The 22464-nt window shown below is 40.3% G+C and overlaps 1 protein-coding gene across 2 annotated transcripts in view; it reads left to right on the top strand.

Annotated features, from left to right (window-relative positions):
* TENM2 (teneurin transmembrane protein 2) overlaps positions 1 to 22464 on the top strand; it is a 3267991-nt gene that overhangs the window by 3195488 nt on the left and 50039 nt on the right. Inside the window, exons 33-36 of one of the 2 annotated variants that reach the window (XM_077757352.1) lie at positions 9436 to 9456; positions 12459 to 12691; positions 13914 to 14068; positions 15291 to 16165. In XM_077757352.1, coding sequence (XP_077613478.1) covers positions 9436 to 9456; positions 12459 to 12691; positions 13914 to 14068; positions 15291 to 16165 — 1284 coding nt within the window. The remainder of the gene's footprint in view (positions 1 to 9435; positions 9457 to 12458; positions 12692 to 13913; positions 14069 to 15290; positions 16166 to 22464) is intronic. The other variant, XM_077757353.1, reaches the window with a different exon arrangement.

Raw genomic sequence — 22464 nt, 5'->3', positions numbered from 1 at the left:
TATATATTCCATAAAATGGGCTGTGCTTCAAAATCTAGGCCCAGAATCAAGTATGGATTGGGGAGATTCTTTTTGAATCTATAAAACACCACACATATTGGATACAATTGTTAACACCTGACATATAAACAAGGGTGAAAGCTTTATGTCATGGTGCTTGGTGTGGGACCGGCATAGCTGTATTTTGTAAAACCCCCACATAAGAATCTGATACATATCAAACAATGAAAGAGCCACTACTTCAAGCTGTTCATCTGTTTCAGTGGTTTCTAGAGTGACACTACTTAAAAATACAGGCTCCTGGAGTCCACCCCAGAAGCACTGATTCAGTAAATCTAGAGAAGAGCCAAGGCATTTTTTATCTTTGACAAGCTCTATAGAAGATGGTGATGTATATGAGAGTCTGAGAACTGCTAATGTTCATTTACTAATTCCAATGTTTATATTGAGTGCCTCTATATACCTCCTTTCTATAAATTCTCTGGATCTTTGCACATTCACCAGGATATGAGTTAGAATTACTGCATAGTCCTTGCTAGTTAACTTCTGGCCACACCTAGTAGATTCCTCCTGGTCATTGCTTGCTACTAAATCTGAAGTCCAGATTACTCTATGCTGGGCAAAAGGTCTGATACACTTTTCACCAGCAAAGTTGACTCCAGGCCCTCAAACCTAGAGAGGGATATGTAAGTAGAGGGAGAAATGAAATCTATAAATAAGGGACAAAATACTTGTTGAATGTACACCATGTGCCAAGGACTATCTGTTGGGAGATGAGGGAGAGGGTGGGAACAAGCAAAGTCCTACCTGTTGTGTTTGTGATCTTATAGGGAACCTCACGCCAAATCATGTAGACAAATTTAAAAAATAATAAGAATGCTTTAAGGAAAACCTAACAGGGTAAAAATTAGGGACTATGTTGAGGGGTAGGAAGGATAAGGAAGATACATAAGACAGTTAGGGAAACATTTCCTACTAAGTGACATCTGAGATGGGGTCTGAATGATGAGGTCAGCCTTGTGAAGATCTGGGGGAAAGTATCCCAGGCAGAGAGAAGTTGTGCAAAAGCCCTAATATCAGCAAATAATCTGGCTTATTTAAGGGACTGATAGAATTCCAATATGGTTGCAGGGTGGTGAGATCAGGAGGAAGTGTTTCAGGGTCAGAGAGGTCATTAGGGGATCAATACTTCAGCATCTTAGGGACCTGTTGACAAGTGTAAATTATACACTTAATGGACAGATGTTAGCGGTTGAAGTAGGAAGTACAGTAGAGTTGACATGATCTTATTTGCCTTTTGAAAATATTATTCTGCGCATTGTGTGGACGAATGGACTGTAAGGGTGCAAGAGTGGAGGCAAAGAAGTCCATAGGGAAGCTGTAACAGCTGACCAGGATCTGGGTGATGGTGATATAGACTGAAGGAGTAGCAGGGGTGACAAGGGAGTGTTCCAACTGGGATATATTTTCAAAGTAAATGTGATGGGAACTGTTCATGGATCAGGTGTAAGAAACAGAAAAAAAGAAAAATCAAGGATTATGACGAGGATCTTGACCAGAGCAACCGAGGAGGTGGTGATGCCTTCTAATGTAGCCTCAGCTACCATGTGAAGGACTTAGAAGAAGCCACAGGTTGCACTTGCATTTTAGTGGCCCCTTCTGAGAGTGGCCCCCTTCCCAGTGATCAGACTGTCAGAAGTACTGCTGACTATTCCTAGGATCTGAGACTATGCCAAGCACTGGATGGGATTAAGAGAGAGAGAGAGAGAGAGAGAGAGAGAGCACCCAGCTTCACTCCAAGAAGGTCACAGCTTCAGGATCCATCAGGCATTTACTGAGCATGATGTGAGCCAAGCATCTTCTGTGCTCTAAAGGTCTAGAAAGGGATGAAACACAACGCTCAAAGAGCACCCATTTGAGGGTGACAGATTGGTACCTAGACAAGTAGAGACCATTCAGGTTGAGTGTTCATCATGGAAATAAAGAAGGGGAGACCATGGGGTGGACTAGGAGAACATAATAACCAAAAGATAAACAATGAGAGGAGGAAAGAGACAAATGGAAAAGGCTAGCTAATCCTCAAGCTGTCAAATTGCCAAGCAGACAAACCACATTCCCCAGAGCTCCCCAACTAGGTCCCCTTCCCAAGATGTTCATTTCCCTTTTTATCCTAGGAGAGTCCTCTTCTCAGGAGTCCTGTGGGGAGCAGAGGGCCATGGCAGGAGGCAGGGAAGGGGGTGAAAGTAGCATTCTGCTTTTCCATGAGGGTTGCATTTTTAAATCTGAAATTTGTAATCAACCTTCCATGTCTGGCCCTTACTTCTTTGTCATGGAGCTAGGCGCTCAGAGCTAAATCAGCACTTGCCCGCTACATTCCAACCTCCAAACCTGGACTCATGCTACTTGCTCTATTCAAAATAGTTTGTCTAATCAGCCTCATCAGCTCATTTTGAAGGCCCCCTCTTCCATAAAGCCTTACTTCTCTAGCAGAAATAATTCTCACCCTCCTCTGGGTCACTTAACTCTAATTTTCCACAAAAGTTGACCCCCATTTACAGCCTTGTTTTTCAGTTATTTCCATGTAGGTCTTTTAGGGTCTTAGTGTTTGAACTTCTATAGCACAGACACCTTTGGCATCTTTCCCCTTGATGCCTAGAGTAGTGCCTTTTCCACACTGGGGGCTCAAGACACATTGCCTGAGTTAAAGGAGACACAGCCCATTGTCCTCCTTTTCTTGGAATTTCTCCTTAATTCCAGGTCTCTCAATTCATAGAGGTCACAACATTAATGATAACAGCTAAGGGCCCACTCAGAGCAAGCCACACCACACCCACATGGTGACATTAAGAACAGCTGGAGAGAGTGTAACTACCAATTTTCCTCAATAGCTGTGTGGTTTCTTTTTCCTTTTTAACTGCCTTTGGACTTGTTCTTGCTTTCATCAGCCAGGTATCCAGAGACGATTAGAAGTTAAGCTTTTACAAGAACACTGGTTTGATTTTTCTTTTCTTCCCACTACATAACTGAAAACAAAGGGCTGTCAATCCCCTCTCTTCAAAACAGTAACCAGCAGAGGGAGGGAGGAGGGGAAAGAGACCTGTCTTGCTTATGTCTTTTCTCCATTGTGAGTTGGCAGCTGAATGATTTAGTTTCAGGATTCAGTGCCCATCCGTATCTCACTTACCCACCCCAGAACGGAGCCTCTGAATCAGAATTTTATATAAATGCTCCCATTATTCCTTCTCTCTTCCTCCTTCCTTTGCCTATCCAAAACACACAGGGGCAGAGTTCTGCGCACTTGAAAAACTTCTAATGTTAGAAAGAGCCTTCTTCTTAGGTAAAATGGTTACCATTTGTATGCTGCAGTTCTACCAGCATTCAAGATATTTTCAACATGCACTTCCCCAAAAAGCCTGATACCCCACCTTTAGTGGCCTATTCCCCTTCTTATACCTACCTCCAGGTAATCCTTGGAAAACCGAAGCCTTAGAGAGTAAATTTGTCAGTCACTGACACCTTAGAGTGTGAATTTCTGTCATAGAAAAATCTTCCTCCTCTATTGAGAATATCTTTAGAATTGGATCCCAATATAAGGCAATAAATTATAAGGTATGGAACAGTGTCTCTGCCTTTTCTTAACTTGGCTTCTTATGCTCAACCTAAGAATCTCATACTTCCCCTAATGTTTGAAATTCTAGAAAACTTTTTATTTTCCAAATATAAAATATATTATGATATGAAATATGTTTTTCCCCCAATTAAAACCTTTCCCCATGCCGAGATTCTTTTTTTAATTAATTTTTTAATTTATATCCAACTTAGTTAACATGTAGTGTAAAAATGATTTCAGGAATAGAATTTAGTGATTCATCACTTAGATATAATACCCACTGCTCATCCCAACAAGTGTCCTCCTTAATGCTCCTTGTCCATTTAGCCCATCCCCCACCCAGAACCCCTTCAACAACCTCATTTTGTTCTCTGTATTTAAGAGTCTGATGGTTTGTCCTCCCATTTATATATTGTTTTTGCTTCTCTTCCCTTCTGTTCATTTGTTTGGTTCCCTTCCCTTCTGTTCATTTGTTTTGTATCGTAAATTTGTATCTTAAATTTTACACATGAATGAAGTTGTATGACATTTATCTTTCTCTGACTAATTTTGCTTAGCATAATACATTCTAGTTCCATCCATGTTGTTGCACACGGCAAGGGGTCATTCTTTTTTTACTGCCAAGTGATATTCCATTGTGTGTGATATTTTATCGCCAAGTGATATTCCACGCACACACACACACACACACACACACACCACATTTTCTTTATACATTCATCCAGTTGATGGACATTTGGATTCTTTCCATACTTTGGCTATAGTTGATAGTGCTGCTATAAACATTGGGGTGCATCTGCCCCTTTGAAACAGCATTCCTGTATCCTTTGGATAATATCTAATACAATTACTGGGTCATAGGGTAGTTCTATTTTTAATTTTTTGAGAATCCTCCATACTGTTTTCCAAAATGGTTGCACCAGTTTGCAAAAGTGTTGCATTCTCACCAACATCTGTTGTTGCCTGAGTTGTTAATTTTAGCCATTCTGACAGGTATGAGGTGGTATCTCATTGTGGTTTTGATTTGTATTTCCCTGACAAATAGATGATGTTGAGCATTTTTTCATGTGTCTGTTAGCCATCTGGATCTCTTCTTTAGAAAAGTGTCTATTCATGTCTTTTGCCCATTTTTCACTAGATTTTTTGTTATTTTGGGTGTTGAGTTAGATAACTTCTTTATAGATTTTGGACACTAACCCTTTATCTGATGTTATTTGCAAATATCTTCTGCCAATCTGTCAGTTACCTCTTAGTTTTGCTGACTGCAGAAGCATTTTATCTTGATGAGGTCCCAATAGTTCATTTTTGCTTTTGTTACCCTTGCCTCTGGAGACATTCAAGTAAGAAGTTGCTGAGGCCGAGGTCAAAGAGGTTGTTGCCTGTTTTCTCCTCTAGAATTTTGATGGCGTCCTGTCTGACATTTATGTCTTTAATCCATTTTAAGTTTATTTTTGTGTTTGAAATAAGAAAGTGGTCCAGGTTCATTTTTCTGCATGTCGCTATCCAGATTTTCCAGCACCATTCACTGAAGAGACTGTCTTTTTTCCATTGGATACTCTTTCCTGCTTTGTCAAAGGTTAGTAGGCCATACATTTGTGGATCCACATCTCAGTTCTCTATTCTGTTCTGTTGATCTATGTATCTGTTTTTGTGCTGGTACCATACTATCTTGATGATTACAGCTTTGTAATACAGCTTGAAATCCAGAAATGTGATGCCTCAAGCTTTGGTTTTCTTTTTCAGGATTGCTTTGGCTATTCGGGGTCTTTGGTAGTTCCATACAAATTTTAGGATTGTTTGTTCTAGCTCTGTGAAGAGTGCTGTGTTTTGATAGGGATTGTATTGAATATGTAGATTGCTTTGGGTAGTATCGACATTTTAGCCATATTTGTTCTTTCAATCCATGAGCATGGAATGTTTTTCCATTTTTTTTGTGTGTGTCTTCTTCAATTTCTTTCATAAGCTTTCTATACTGCTCAGTGTATAGATTTTTTACCTCTTTGGTTAGGTCTATTCCTAGGAATTTTACGCATTTTGGTACAATTGTAAATGGTATCGATTCCATTTCTGCTGCTTCATTATTGGTGTATAGAAATGCAACCTATTTCTGTACATTTATTTTTATATCCTGTAACTTTGCTGAATTCATGGATCAGTTCTCACAGTTTTTTGGTAGAATCTCTTGGGTTTTCCACATAGAGTATCATGTTGTCTACAAAGAGTGAGAGTTTGATTTCTTCCTTGTTGATTTTGATGCCTTTTCTTTCTTTGTGTTGTCTGATTGCTGATGCTAGGACTTTCAACACCATGTTGAATAACAGTGGTGAAAGTGGACATCCTTGTTGTGTTCCTGACCTTAGGAGGAAAGCTCTCAATTTTCCCCTTGAGGTTGATATTAATGGTGGTCTTTCACAAACGGCTTTTATGATCTTGAGGTATGAACCTTGGGAGGTATCCCTCCCATGCTGAGATTCTGATGGTGCTACTGAAGTGGATCAACAGCAACAGCTTTATCAGGAAAGATCTTCAGGGAAGGGAATTGTCCAGTCCACATGTATCAGTGCTGGAGAGTGAAGAGTCACAAGAGAATGGGAGCCTAAGAAGGAAGGCAAGGGCAGCAAAAGTTAGAAGAAAGCTTCTCCAAACATAAGCTTTGCCTGAGAATTACAACAAGAAAAGACCCTGCTTGATACAGGCATAGAATGATAGGGAGGAATATATAGTTCTAGTTACAGAGGAAATGCTTTCCCTGTGTGGTCAGGCTTTAAACACCAAGGTCAGGAAACAAAATATAACATAGCACCCCTACCCAGAATAGCAATAACAACAATACCCCCCTAAAATTTGGGGCAGTTCTTGGCACTGTTTTCAAAGCTCTTTTACCAAAGTCAGGTCCAGGTTTCATGGGGCCTAAATCTTACATAATTCAGAATGAAACATAATATTATTTAGGATGAGAAAAGAAATCAACAGAAATTTCACATTTTGAAAAGCTGATAATTAGTGCAAAAATCACAAAATCCAGATGAATTATCTAAAATGTTTTATTAATTACTATTACACTTCCATGATACTTGTTTTCCTACACTTTTTGGCTGCAAAGTTTTTTATTGTCTTTTAATATGACAATGATTTTGTAATGTCATTACCTATAAAAAGAATAGAGCAATATTCAGTCTTTCCTCCAGCATAGCTATAGTCAAAATTTGTTTCACATTATTGATAAGTTAGTAAATGTTGTTTCACGTTTACAATTGATTACTGGTGATGTCATGAACATTGTTAGAGTTGTAAATTTCGGTAAAATCTTTATCAAGCTTCTTTGATAGTATTTCTGTGCATTTCAGGTTTCCTTGAACAGTGAATAACCTAAATAGTCTTTGAGTTGACACTCATTCACCAGCCTGTCATTGATGTCCTGGTAATAGTGAAATATTCCGTGTAAGTCTTTAGGGTGCTAGTGTGTGAGCTTCTATAGAGCAGACACCTTTGGCATCTTTGCCCCTTGATGCCTGAATAGTGTCTGGTCCACATCAGGGTCTCAGGACACACTGCTTGAGTTAAAGGAGACACACACCAGTGTCCTCCCTTTTGTTGGAATCTGTCCTTGGTTCTATGTCTCGCCAGTTGTGGAAGCCATAACATCAATGGAATGAGCAAAGGCCCCACTCAGAGCAAGCCATACCACACCCATTTGGTGACACTGGGCATTACACTTCCAGTAATAATGCTAAGTGAGTCTAAAAATTAGGGCAGGAGCTTTCCTGAAAACCATTCCTATACCAGAATCTCTAGCAGTAATCTAATTAGATAGTGAAAGGCCCACATATGAGCCACATAAGCATGTCCCCCTAAAACTAAACTAAATTTATCCCGGCTAACTTCTCTTTCATTAGAAGTCAAACAATAACAACAAAAAACTGTGGCCACTCCAATACCACCCTATTCTGTGGCACAAACGGAGTCAGAAGAGTTTTTTAGTCTTGACTAAAAAACAGTCTCAAATGTTGATGAGCTAAACCATCTCAGTTCTTGAATCCAAAACACCACTTCGCCCTTGAAGGTTGTGCCTAAAGGCTTTGCATTATTGAGGCATGGACAAAAAGCCTTAGCCTGTCCTTTCTACATAAGGCACCTGTGCTAATCTACATAGATTGACTCAATGCTGTTATTTTGGATTTGTTGGCTACTAAGCACCCACGCTGCCAATGGACTTGGACTGGAATAGCAGTGACTCAGTTGATTTCCAAAGCTCATATGCATGTGACCATTTGGACTGTACCCTCAATGACTTGGTCCCCCACTCCTGCCCTTCTCCTTTCCCCAGCATAGATACTCTATTAATCAACTTAAAGCAGATGTTCTTAGGAAAGAAGTAGGTCAGGTCTGCAGACCCAAATCCCATCCAGTCTTTTCACAAAATCTTGACTAAAAAACTGGAATTGATATTGCAATAATTAAGAGCCAAATATGACTACCACTGGTGGCAGATAACATTTCACTTTCATTAAGCAATATAAAATAAACGCGAGAATTCCCGGCTGCCACCCTGACACACCAGGCTTTGCAGAATGAATCTTAAATTGCACTATGTCAGTCAGAGCTCAGGAGTTATCAGCATCATTTAATTAACTTTTTTTTTTAACGAAAACTAACACATTGGAATAAAATATAAAAATGTAATCCCTATGCAAACCCACCACTAATCATGGTCCCTGGCAGAGACCCAGGCTGCACCTAAGCAGAAATCAGGGCATTAAGCTCTCTTTGTCCCTCCCCTGAAGCCTCCTCCATCAGCCAGAAGGGAAAGAGGGGTTAGAGACTCCTTCCACTTTGGCCTAGAAGTCTCAGGAATGAGAAGCAATTCTCTTTACTTGAGGCCTTAACATCTCTTCTCTTTGCCCTAATGGTATTAACTTCTAGCCTCTTTCCTGTTGAAATTGACATGTATTTTTGTTCTTAAAAAATGTTTCAAATCCTCTGTACCCCCCCCGCCCCGCTTCTCTCCTGCTCACACACTTTCTCTCAAAAATAAAAATATACATTAAGATGTAAAAAAACAACACTTTTACCACTTTTCAAAAAAATATATGGTAAATAGAGTCTTTGGCTCCAATTATGAAAGGATATTAATGCCCATGAATTTCATGTATGGGTGTTATCTGTAGGAAAGAATACAATCAAGGGGCCCCACACATGCAAATTGAGTTAGGGAGAGGGATGGTGTCATAGAACAGGGATAGGAAGTGGTTGAGACTCTCTGGGTTCAAGAGAATGTTTGCCAAACTGTAGATGGATTTGTGAAGAGGCTGTCTTCAGTGGTACTGACTACACCCGGTAATGCACCAAAAATATACAGATGGCATAGGTGGCACCAGGTTCCCTCCCACACCCAGCACAGACATAATGAATGAGTCCCAGCACTCTTTAGAGCTGATCGGCCTTTGGCTTCAGAATCCTTCTACTTCATGCTCCTGGCAGCCATCACTAATCAATCAGTATTGGCACTTAAGAGAGAACCTATTTGCCATCTTTCATTAGCCAGAAGACCTCTTTTACCTGTTGCCACCGTGTCATGTGACAGCCACATTGCTGGTCAGAGAATTCAAGCATTCTTCTGTAGATTTTTCAATGGCCAGGAAGAGTCCAAAATCAGGGGTGCTCCCCTAGTAATTGAGCCAGGAGCTGTCAGCTAGAAGGGAAAAAAAAGATGACTGCCTTTTTTTGGGTCCCTTTATATAATAAATGAAAATGTTATGTTTGCTTTATCATCAATTCTTCAGCTAACTGTTTGTTCTTTTTCCTTCTGTTTTCTTTCTATAAAGAAATAAAGAGTTTAAACATAGGTAAGACGAAGAACTCTTTCCCGTATAATTTGATATGGTTCGTTTGCTTCCTTGTGTTTGCTTTTTGTTTTGTGCTTCTTGTGTAATGTTGTGTATTTTTATGTACCAAATATAGTAACTTTTTTATGTGCTAATTGTGTGTTGTGGATATGATAAGCTTTAGCAATTATGAAATGCAGTCAAAAAGCAACCAAATAAGCTGACAGTAATTAGAATTTCCGGGAGATGCAAGTGCAAGATAATGAACCCTCAGCGAACTTTTATCCTGACTGCTCAGTGCGGTCCATAATTGGGCTAAACAGTTGAGGCAAACTTCTGGCTTTTGTAAATGCTGGACTGGGTTCACAAAAGCTTTAATGAACTGGAAACGGGTCAAAAACTCATTTTCAACTCATTAATGATTTTTTCCCCTGGATATATGGTCATTTGAAAAAAAAACAAGTTAATTGCCAATCTGCTGGTCAGAATGAATCCAACAGTCAGATGCATTGGGAATTTTCATGGAGTTAAATCACTTTTAAGTAGTATGAAGGGTGTAGACCAAGTACTTTTTGTCTAAATAGCCTTTGTCATTCAAGTGCTCCAGGTTATCATTTAAAACCATACTGGTGAAATTCACATATGGAATGTACAACACACATATTTGTACATATGGCTCTGGGGAGTTTCCCATTACAAAGTTAGGAAAACTCCAGGTTGCCCCAAGTTCGCACTGAAATGGAAGAAAAGTGACCTTCTTTTTATTTGGAAGAAGAGATAAAAACAAAACAATGTATTTCAGTACTCAAGGGAAGGTTTCTTCTCACTTCTTAAAATGAAACATGGAAGGGGCTTCTTCTTGATGTTAGGTGAGAATTAGACAAAGAATGAAGTCAAGTTGTATACTACCATCAACTTCAATGGAAAAGCTATGCATATGAGTCCTCTGCCGCCTCCTTCTCCTCTGGTATTCCCAAACTGGCTGCCTATAGACACCCCAACTGGGCCAAGCAAAAATAAAGCAACAGTGCCCTGAAAGGACACCCCTGTTCAAGCTCACATTCCTCATTTGACCTTCACCATGACCACAGATGTGGAAGTATGGCTGTCCATCTACCGGAGATTCTCTGTAAGAATCTTGGTTGGAGTGAGTATAAGGCCATGGGGAAGAATGAGACCCCAGCAAGAACTGACCTCACCCTCAATCGTCTTCTCTTCTACCAGAATTTTTGAAAAGCCTCTTTGAATCAGGCTCCTAAGAAAGTCCATAATTAATTATCTTGCTCACAGATAGGCAAAGATGTGCAGTGCCCTGATTCTTCTGCTCATGATCCTAGCCAGCTACTATTCATTCAGTAACAAAAAGTACAGCATCTAATTAAAAAATAGCATGAAGTTTTCCCTTTCTTCCCTAATTTGTTTTGTATATGTGGATATTCTCTAAAGACTTAATAGCCAGAGGGAGGGAGAGAAGGAAGGAAGGAAGGAAGGAAGGAAGGAAGGAAGGAAGGAAGGAAGGAAGGAAGGAAGGGAAGGGAAGGAAAGGAACCTTGGTAGCCTACTCTTTTAAACTAGGTATCTAGGCTGGAATTTTAGAAACACCTTGACTTCTAGTTCAATTATGTGTCTTAATAACAACCTGAGGAGAAGCTGGAATTAAAGATGGTCTTTATTCACAAATTGTTCCTAAAAATAGCTTCCTAGTTCTTTTCCTCCTTAAATCGAGAAAGAACCCAAATGGGGGTGTTTTAATTAATTAGTAATTTACCAGCTAATGCCTACAGGACAAATGCATCCAACACTATCATCACCCTCACCTTTACTTCACCTTTTCCATCCCCTTTCTTCCCATAATTCCAAACTACAATTGAGAAATAACTGAAAAACAAAAGGCCTGTGCTGATTTTTGGCATGTGGCATCAAAGCCTTATCTACCGCCCCAGGGCAGAGAGGCATTCACTGTTTGCATCCTAGAAGTGGTGATGTTCATAACCAGTATAAGAATAGCATGACCACCTATTCTGGTCTCAACTTCCAACAAGTGACAGACACTGCAAAGGGAAGAAACTTTAGGGTTTTGAGCCAAAGGGACATGAGAGATGATCTGATTTCTTCATTATCCAAATAAGCAATCTAGGACCCAACACAGCCAAAAGACTTACTTAAGGTCACCAGTTGGATCAGCATTGAGTTTAGAGTTTCCTGTGGCTTAGTCCTGTCCTGATCAGCAACATATAGTGCAGCTTGATGCATGGCAGAGAAAGAGGTCCAGGTCTCTGAGGAATAGTGCCTTCCTATTACATTTCTCACACACATGTCTAGTGTCACTTAGGGCCCTAGCAGATCTTCATCCACCTCTGTGACCTCACCATTACCCAAAATATGAAAACTGTACTTCCTTCCTCAGTAATATAGGTTCTGGATGTGATATCAGGAAGACATTAATTTTTTTTAATTTCAACTTTATTCATATACACACTGAGAAAAGTAGAGAAGATCTGAGGCTGAGAACTGGGGATCAATCTGGGAGCCTCCCATCACAAAGTTAGGAAAATTCCAGGTTGCCTTAGTATTAATGATCTAGTGCCCTGGAGGCATTAAGGAAGCATGGATTAAAAGAAAACCTTGTCTCATGGAAGTGTTCCTCAATCCCACTTGAGAAACATATCAAACCCATGGGCAGGGGGTTGGGGGGGAATAAAGAAGACTAATACACACAAAACACTAACACAAAAGCAGGACCAGACTGGGATCTTTTGTACCAGCTAAATGAAGCAATGATATTTTAGTATGATGGGAAACAATGAACTCTTTGAATAGCATGAAGAGCTTAGGTCCAATTAAAAGAAGTAGCTAAGAGCCATGATATGTTAGAACACTAAGTTGTTATGCTAGATTCTTTCCAGTTCAATAAAGTGGAAAGACACTAGAAATAGAGTCTTACTAGGATTTTTGTCATCTCTTTGATTCAGTAGACCAGCTGCATAGCTCCCTTCTCATTTCTCTTTATGCTTCTTCTAAAGCAACAACCCAGCACACAAGTACTATTTGGCAGTAGACCCTGTCTCCGGCTCTCTCTACGTGTCTGACACCAACAGTCGGCGAATCTACCGAGTCAAGTCTCTGAGCGGAGCCAAAGATCTGGCTGGGAATTCAGAAGTGGTGGCAGGGACTGGAGAGCAGTGCTTGCCCTTTGATGAAGCCCGCTGTGGAGATGGAGGGAAGGCTGTGGATGCAACCCTGATGAGCCCTCGAGGTAAATGTTACAAAAGAAGAAAACTCCTCCTCCAGAATGAGCTTGCCACAAGGTTGTCTTTCTTCTTAACTGGACTGAACTATGTCCAGGCAGTCCCAAATACAGGTTTCTCTATAATAATTTAACTCTGATAGATTGCTTTGGTGTGTGGGTATTTTTTTAAAAAAATTATTTGAAGTAAACTTCATCACCCACATATGCTACAAATGGAAAGCGGGGTGGATTGCTTGTGGAGACTTCTGACTGCTGCCAGTCGCAGAGTCAGAGAGAAATATTAGCTCCATGAGCCAGAGTGCCAGCTGTGTAGGCTGGAGACAGAACAGAGCCCAGTGGGGGGGGCCTCCAACCACTCCCAAATCTTTATGTTAGACAATAGTGTACATAGTCTTAAGCACAGTGCCTGACATTTTGTAAATGCTCAATAAATGGTAGCAATTAAGAATGGGTATAATTTCCAAGGGAATTAGGGAGGGGGGAGGTGTTCTTAGAACCAATGGATCTTTGTTTGAAAAGGACCAAAGATACTTAGGGATAAAGACCTATTGATCCTTTGAAGCCCCAATTCTTATTAGGATTTTTAGCTACCACTAAAGCATCTGGTTATGTGGATTAGGGATGAGGGGCCTTGGGCATGGGCACTAGGGTGAAAGTGCCAAAGAAAGGGAAGCCATTATATGTATCTTACCAGGAGAGTGCTAGAACAGGTGTTCCCCCAGGGCATACTGAGTAGAGTCAAGGCTTAATTGAGAATGTTTCCTGGAGGATATATTTTGAATTGGAAGTTTGTGACTACAAGAATCATTGTTTCTGAACCTCATTGTTGTAATTAGTTGTGAAGGTTATTCAAGTAATTTACTACCAATAATTTTTCAAGCAATGAGCTTGGGAAATAACATCTTTTCTAAAGAGAGCAGATGCCAAGTTATTTCCACCATTCTTTCATTTGCAGTCTTGGTTCATTTGCAGCCCAAAGTTCATTCTTCATTTGGGTGGTAATATAGCTGTGCACCCCAGGAATTAGGCAGATCTCAACAGAATGCCTATGGGAAAGGGTTTTACCTTAAAAAGCTGAGAGCCACTGCTCTACATGTGCTAATCCATCCAGTATGTTCCCTGGTTCAAGAAGATCAAGAAGCTAATGCCCAATAGGGTATCCCTACCTCCACCCCCACAAGCCCTACTCATTGTCAAGAGACACACCCTTGCTGTTTGTCTTGATCAGGTATTGCAGTAGACAAGAATGGACTCATGTACTTTGTCGATGCCACTATGATCCGGAAGGTTGACCAGAATGGAATTATCTCCACCTTGCTGGGCTCCAATGACCTCACTGCTGTCCGGCCACTGAGCTGTGACTCCAGCATGGATGTGGCCCAGGTGGGACTTTCATATTTCTCCTCACTATGTCATACCTGGTTCTTGGCCTGAAGTTCTCACTTGCAGCCTATTTGGGTTGAGGGTAGAATGGGAGGAAGAGATATAGATACAGATTACAGGCTGGTTTGTAGAAGGCTTGAGATGAACTAGGCAGCAAGATGGAATGAGAAATATCAGACAGGAATGAGAGAGAGCAAGAGAGAAAGGAAAGGGGGAGGGTGGAATTCAGCTCGGAAAGTGGAGCTAGTGACACACTCCAGCCGTGGCAGATTATAGGGTAGGAGTTACTGTGTAATTACCTCTCTTCTCCATCATTATTGCAGGTTTGAGGATGTACTATACAGTGTTATATGTCAATCAGAACTTCCCTGTTAATCTAAAATGATTGCATCCTCACTATATAAACCTTTACTTTGTGCAGTAGTAACCAGAGCAGAGCCCTCTACAATATTCCCCCAAGTGATATTCCTTTAGTATGAGTTCTTATGGGGCCAGAGAACAGAGGCTCACTCAATGTACAGCAGGAGAAACTGGACTTTATTATGTAGATCCTCAAACAACCTGGAATATATGCTTGCCCTTCCCCTGAGAGCCTTTTCAACCTTCAGTCAACCTCATTAATTTCAGCTCAAATTCCACAACAAACTGACAACTTGCCACAGAGATTTTTGTTTCAGTTTTGCAGAGAAGGTCCAGTTCATTTCTTCAAGCAAATGCCCAAGTTGTAGTTCACTAGCCAGCCTGTGCATTGGCTGCCCTTGGGTCAAGCCCATCTTCCAAACAGCATGGCTTCTTTTGTGTATTAGATAAAAGTGCCGCCTCTATATGAACATAGCCTCCTTAAGCCCATGGCTGGATGAGCAGAGGATAGAATGGATTATATTAGCCCCTTGTGCAATCAGTTACTTGTACAACTATATATGACTCTGACCCTGGTCCAATCATCTGGGGCTGAGAAGAACATCAAGGGTAGAGCTGGTGACCTATGCTAGCTATAGCAGATGATATAATAGGAGATGCTTATTACATGGCCTCTTCTTCATCATGTATGGTCGACATGAGCAGTGGGCAAATGGTTTGATGATAGGCACTTCTCATACAGTGTAGTTAAAAAAAGCATGTCTTTCTTCCCCCAGCTACATAAAACCAGTATAAGTGCCCTACAGTTTAATGTTGGGCATGCTAGAGGCTGCTCTTTAATTTGATGCCATGTCATTCACAGGTTCGCCTGGAGTGGCCAACAGACCTTGCTGTCAATCCCATGGACAACTCCCTGTATGTTCTCGAGAACAACGTCATCCTTCGAATCACTGAGAATCACCAAGTCAGCATCATTGCAGGACGCCCCATGCACTGCCAAGTTCCTGGAATTGACTACTCACTCAGCAAACTAGCCATTCACTCTGCTCTAGAGTCAGCCAGTGCCATTGCCATTTCTCACACAGGGGTCCTCTATATCACTGAGACAGATGAGAAGAAGATTAATCGTCTGCGCCAGGTAACAACAAATGGGGAGATCTGCCTCTTAGCTGGGGCAGCCTCAGACTGTGACTGCAAAAACGATGTCAATTGCAACTGCTACTCAGGAGACGATGCCTATGCAACTGACGCCATCTTGAATTCCCCATCATCCTTAGCTGTAGCTCCAGATGGTACCATCTACATCGCAGATCTTGGAAATATTCGGATTAGGGCAGTCAGCAAAAACAAGCCCGTTCTTAATGCTTTCAACCAGTATGAGGCTGCATCCCCTGGAGAACAGGAGTTGTATGTTTTCAACGCTGATGGGATCCACCAGTACACTGTGAGCCTGGTGACAGGAGAGTACTTGTACAATTTCACATATAGTGCTGACAATGATGTCACCGAATTGATTGACAATAATGGAAATTCCCTGAAGATTCGTCGGGACAGTAGTGGCATGCCCCGCCACCTTCTCATGCCTGACAACCAGATCATCACCCTCACTGTAGGCACCAATGGAGGTCTCAAAGTCGTGTCTACACAGAATCTGGAGCTTGGCCTCATGACCTACGATGGGAATACTGGCCTCCTAGCCACCAAGAGCGATGAAACAGGATGGACAACTTTCTATGAGTGAGTACATTCGTAAAGTATTTCTCAAAAGTACGCTACCCTAGCTGGCAGGAGATTGATTGTATATGTAGATTTTAGAGTTGTTTAGTCACATTGTCTTCCTAACTTTAATGTCAACCTGTGTCCTCAAGATATTCATGTCCCCTTTCCCTGACTGCTAAGTGATTTGCACTGTTGGGTCTCTGATATTGAACATCCTCCTTACAAGAGCTGGCAATTCCTATTGCCTGCTTGCCCTTCCAATTTCAGGATATTGGACATGCACAGCCCCTGGGAGAGCAAGTGTTCATTAACTCTGCTGATTATTCATGTTTGCCATGGGTGCGGAAATTAGAATCTAACAGGCAAGATCCTGGTGGGACTCCTGTAATTTGCCAGTAGGTCCAGCAACACACTTGATTGCACAGACAGGTAGATAAACTCTGAATTTCCTCCTTAGCAGAAGCAGATCAATACAGATAAAGTGCTAGGTATATTAAAAGATGCGAGAGCTGGTCATATTTCCCCTAACAATTATCTCATACTTAATAGTCCCACCGTTTGTTTTGCCAAAAAGCTGTTTTCCATCACTCCTGAAGGCAGTGCTTGGTCATACAGCCTGCTGCTGTGGGTATTAACCAGTGGGATACTGGTTGGGGAAAACTGCTTAGGCGTCACTGCTGAGACTGGGATGGAATTTACAAGTATCTGGCTCTCCTTGGTATTGAAGCTTACTAGTATTTGGAGTCCTTGCTTGCTTTCTGTTTAGGTGTTGATGCCGGCTGAGAACTTAGTAAGTTGGGGAGGGGTTGTCACAGAGGGAACGGGGTACAAGAGAGAGAACAGAAGACCCTATTGCTGATCACTCCTAAATTCAGGAGTGTTCACTTCCAGTTGGTAGTCAAATGGGTTTGGGAGCATGCAAAGGAAGCTGTTGCCACCTGCTGGCAATTTACTGCACTGCAGAATTGCTTTCCCTTGCTCTCTGTTTTTCTTTGGGCAAAGCTGTCTTTCTCAGATTTCTGAAGCATCCTAGCATCCTTCAGGGCGCTGGGACTTGATCAAACTTTACCAGCCAGTGATGCTGTCCCTCAAGGCACCATCTGAGTGCCATCTTTAACTCTCACACCAAGTCAGGTTAAAGCTATACTGTAACCCAAACACCTTGTGGATTTTCACCTTCCTTTCTAGCAGTTCCACCTAAAGACCCAATGCATTTCACAGATAATTTGTTGGTGAACACCACTGAGGACAAAACATGTCACTTTCAGGAAGCCAGTCTGAATTAGGCCTGACTTAAAGACTATAATAAAGAAGTTCAGCCTTAGGTGCATCGTTAGACATTAGCTCTAACTGGGACAGTATTTTCCAGAAAGGGTCCCTAGTTTAATAAAAATATGGGCAGTATGCTTTTAAAATACAATCACAAGTTACATGGAAACTGCATGATTTTTTTCTCTCTGGAAGAGCTGCTTTTTCCTAGTGTGGGTAAATCCTATTATCACAAATCCTCCATTATAGGGATTCAAATGCATTAGGTTTTCTTGTTCCTCCTAAAATGATGGTGAATTCCTTGTTTCATGGTACTTTTACATATGGTCATCTGGAAAAGAGCAGCCTGTATCCTGAAATGCACAGGACCATACTTAAAATTACAACCACTCCTACACACACACACACACACACACACACACTCCCTTATTTTAATCCTTACCATTTGTTACCATCTGACATACTCTATTTTAAATCCTGGTTTCTTTCTGCCCTGTCCATCATGTACACATCATGGAGGCAGGGATTCTCATCCATTTTGTTCCTAGCCATTCCCCCAGTGCCATGTACAATGCCTGGCATATAGTAGGCACTCAGTAAATACTGAATAAATGAGTCAAAAGCAACCTTCAGCCCTACACAGGCCGAGGCTATAGTGGTTCCCTTCAGTGGCCTTGAAATCCCATTACAGGAATTCATACCACCTTGCAACTATGTGTAGACTTATTTGCAAAAAGACCTGAATCTAAAGATATTCACTCCATGGGCAAGTAAGCACAGTTGTAGGAAACTTATTCTTCTTTGAAAATTAAAGAGAACATGTTTTTCTTCCTGTGACCCTGGCCTCAGCTCCAATCCTCTGTTCCTCTGTGTAAAATCTTCAGTTATTACCACTTCTCTCATAAGAACCATTGTATGTATGTGTCCAGGTACATTGGAATTAAATCTTTGCCTGGATCCCAGACCATGAACTCCTCATTCAGTCCCTGCTTGGCTGTGGGAGTTGAGGATATTGTCTGTTGCTGAGTACTCCATTAGGCACCCCATATGCAAACCCTTAGAAGTGTTTTATTTTCTTATTTTTATTGAGGTAAAATTGGCATATATTAGTTCCAATTTACAACAATTATTTGATGTTCATATATATTGTGAAATGATCACCACAGTAAGTCTAATTAACATCACTATAGAATTGCCAAAAATGTTATTGTGATGAGAACTTTTATGATTTATTCTCTTAGCAATTTTCAAATATGCAGTACAGTGCTATTACCTATCACCATGCCATACATTACATCCTCATATTTTTTTAATGTTTATTTTTGAGAGAGAAAGAGTAAGCATGAGCAGGGGAGGTGCAGAGAGAAAAGGAGACAGAGAATCCAAAGCAGGCTCTGTGCTGACAGCAGAGAGCCCAATGCAGGGCTCAAACTCATGAACTATGAGATCATGACCTGAGCTGAAGTCAGACACTTCACCGACTGAGTTACCCAGGTGCCCCTACATCCTCATATTTATTTTATACCTAGAAATTTATATCATTTGACCCCCTTCACCTATCCCCCATTTCTGGTAACCACCACCATGTTCTCTGTGTCTATAATTATGCTCAGGGTTTTTTAAAGATTCCACATATAAGATCATGTAGTATTTATCTCTAACTTATTTCACTTAGCATAATAACCCTCAAGGTCCACCCATGTTGTCATAAATTGCAAAATTTCATTCTTTTCATGGCTGTGTGTGTATATATGTGTGTGTGTGTGTGTGTGTGTGTATACACACCACATCTTCTTCATCCATTGATGGACACTTAGGTTGTTTCCATAGCTAGACTATTGTAAATAATGCTGCAATGAACGTGGGGTGCATATATCTTTTTGAGTTTGTGTTTTCATTTTCTTTGGATAGATGATACCTAAGATGGAATTGCTAGATTATAGTAGATCTATTTTTTATTTTTGGAGGAACCACCATACTGTGTTCTATAGTGGCTGCACCAATTTACATTCCTACCACCAGTGCACAGAGTTCCTTTGTCTCCATATCCTCACCATCACTTACTACTTTTTGATAACAGCCATTCTAATAGGTGTAAGGTAATATCTCATTATGGTTTTGATTTGCATTTCCCATTGATTAGTGGTGGGAGCACCTTTCATGTAGCTGTTGGCCATCCATGTGTTGTCTTTGGAAAAAGGTCTATTCAGATCCTCTGTGTATTTTTAAATGAGGTTGTTTGTTTTTTGCTCTTGAATTGTAGGAGCTCTTTATATTTTTTAGATATAACCCTTTACCAGATATATGATTTGCAAATATTTTCTCCCATTCTGTAGGTTGCCTTTTCATTTTGTTGGTTTACTTTGGTGTTCACCTTTCTTTATTTTAATTCATTTTTGAGACAGAGACAGAGCATGAGTGGGGGTGGGGCAGAGAGAGAGGGAGACACAGAATCTGAAGCAGGCTCCAGGCTCTGAGCTGGCTGTCAGCACAGAGCCCTATGCGGGGCTCGAACCCACAAACCATGAGATCATGACCTGAGCCGAAGTCGGACGCTTAGCCAACTGAGCCGCCCAGGCGCCCCTGTTCACCTTTTTAATTTGATGCAGTCCCACTTATTTTTGCTTCTGTTGCTTTTGGTGTCAAATCAAAAAATTGTCAAGACTGATATCAAGGAACTAAACTAGGTCTTCAAGTTTTTTATCCTTTTAAGTTAATTTTTGTGTATGGAGTAAGACAATATGACTATTGTTTTTATTTTTTATTTTTTAATTTTATTATTATTTTGCATGTGGCTGTCCAGTTTTCTCAACACCATTTATTAAAGAAACTGTCCTTTCTCCATTGTATCCTCTTAGCTCCTTTATGGTAAACCAATTGACCATATACGTGTGGGTTTGTTTCTGGGCTATTCTCCTCTATTGATCTGTGTATCTGCTTTTATGCTCATAAAAATTGTTTGATTACTGTTTTGATTACTATAGCTTTGTAATATAGGTTGAAATCAGGGAACATGATGCTTCCAGCTTTGTTTCTCTTTTTCAATATTGCTTTTGTGGTTCCATACAAACTTTAGGACTATTTGTTCTATTTCTATGAATAATTCCATGGGAATTTTGTTAGGGATTGCGTTGAATTATATGGTCACTGTAATTCTTCCAGTCTGTGAACAATGGACTATCTTTCATCAGTGTTTTATAGCTTTCAGTGTAAGAGGTCTTTTACCCCCTTGTAAGAGGTTAAATTTTTTCCTAGGGTTTTAATTCTTTTTTATCTAATTATAAATGGGATTGTCTTTCTGCTAGATTGTTATTAGTGTATTCTGCAACTTTACTGAATTTATTGGTTCTAACAGTTTTTAGGTTAAGTTATGTAATATCACATAGTCTGCAAATGATGACCATTTTACTTCTCTCTGATTTCGATACATTTCTTTTTCTTGCTTAATTGTTCTATCTTGTTCCTGATCTTAGAGGAAAAGCTTTCAGTTTCCCAACAGTGGGTAAGATGTTAGCTGTGGCTCTATCATATATGGCCCTTACTATGTTGAGGTACTTTCCCTTTATACCCACTTGGTTGAGAGTTTTTATCATTAATGGGTGTTGGATTTTGTCAGTTGCGTTTTATGTATCTGTTGAACCATCCTTGCATCCCTGGGATAAATCTGACTCTCAATGTACTGCTGAATATGATTTTCTCTATTTGTTGGAGTATTTTTGCATCTATATTAATGTGAGATATTGGTCTGTCATATTGTTTTCGTGTTGTATCCTTGTCTTGGTAGCAAGGTAATACTGCCCTCATAAAATGAGTTTGGAGTAGTTCCCTCAAGTGTTTGAGAAGGATTTCTATCAATAAGACTTCGAATGTTTGTTTGGTAGCATTCACCAGTGAAGCCATCTGGCCCTGTAGTTCTGTTTGTTGGAATGCTTTTGATTACTGATTGAAACTCCTTGGTAGTAATCTGTTATGATCCTTTGCATTTCTGTGATGTCAGTTGTAACTGATTTTTGAGTCCTCTTTTAAAGTTGGTCAATTTTAGCTTTAAAAAACCAACTCTTAGGCTCCTTGATCTTTCTCTTGTCTTTTTACTATTTCACTTAAATACTTTTTGTTTCTAATCATAAAACCTAAAAGTCAGGCATATTGGTTAGCAATAATTCCTAAAATATGGGAACATACAAATAAATACAGGCAGAAAATTTCTTCTGTATATACTCATTATACTATCAGGGTAATATATTTTTGTACTCCATTCAATTATATACACATTTTTTTCATTCCAATAGATGGAATCGCTGTCATCAATTTTTGTGGCTTTAGAGATATCTACTCTATGGATAATCATTTGACAAATTTGTCACTATTACTAAATAACATCTTTGTACCCCTGAGAGGCAGTTTCTTTAATAGATAAGAAGACAAAAGGGAGTACCTTTGGTTTGGAAGGCCTGACTCCCATCCATGTTTATAGTGGTCCAATTAATGTAATATCTGTACCACCAATTGTTCCCAGTGCCCTAGGCAACTGATGAGGATAGAGCCAAATGCTGGGCCTTTCACTCAAAGCTCTCCCTTTTGTTCTCAGCCTTCAAACATCCCCAGAAGCAAAATTTCCTATGTTTTCTCAACCATTATTTGCTTCCATAGTTAGTTCTAAGCAACAAAGCCAAATAGGCCATAATGGTTTTGTTCACTGGCCCTTCCACCACTATCTGCTGCACAAGCTCTAGTCTCCATCACTGAAAACTCACCAACTTTGTCCCCAGTCCAGAGGGAGTCACACCTAAAGGTTAAGCAAACTGCCTTCTTTTCTCCACCTTCCTCCCATCTCTAGTAACAGATCCTCTGGGAAAGCACAAAGATCACTATGTTCAGACCTTAATACAAGTCTCTTAGGGTATATATGGAAGGTCCCAGCTTTCTAATTACAATGAAACTTCCAGAATGAGACAATGTTCCATCAAGTGGAATAGCAAGGCTTTTTGCTAAAGGAGGCAGAAAAAAAAACAACTCCATAGTTCAAGACAAAAGTAAAGATGAAACAC

This window comes from Crocuta crocuta, unplaced genomic scaffold (assembly GCF_008692635.1).
Source record: "Crocuta crocuta isolate KB4526 unplaced genomic scaffold, BGI_CrCroc_1.0 scaffold131, whole genome shotgun sequence".
Taxonomy (NCBI): Eukaryota; Metazoa; Chordata; class Mammalia; order Carnivora; family Hyaenidae; genus Crocuta; species Crocuta crocuta.
Note: the sequence above shows the minus strand (reverse complement) of the source record. Positions and strands in the feature narration are given on the sequence as shown.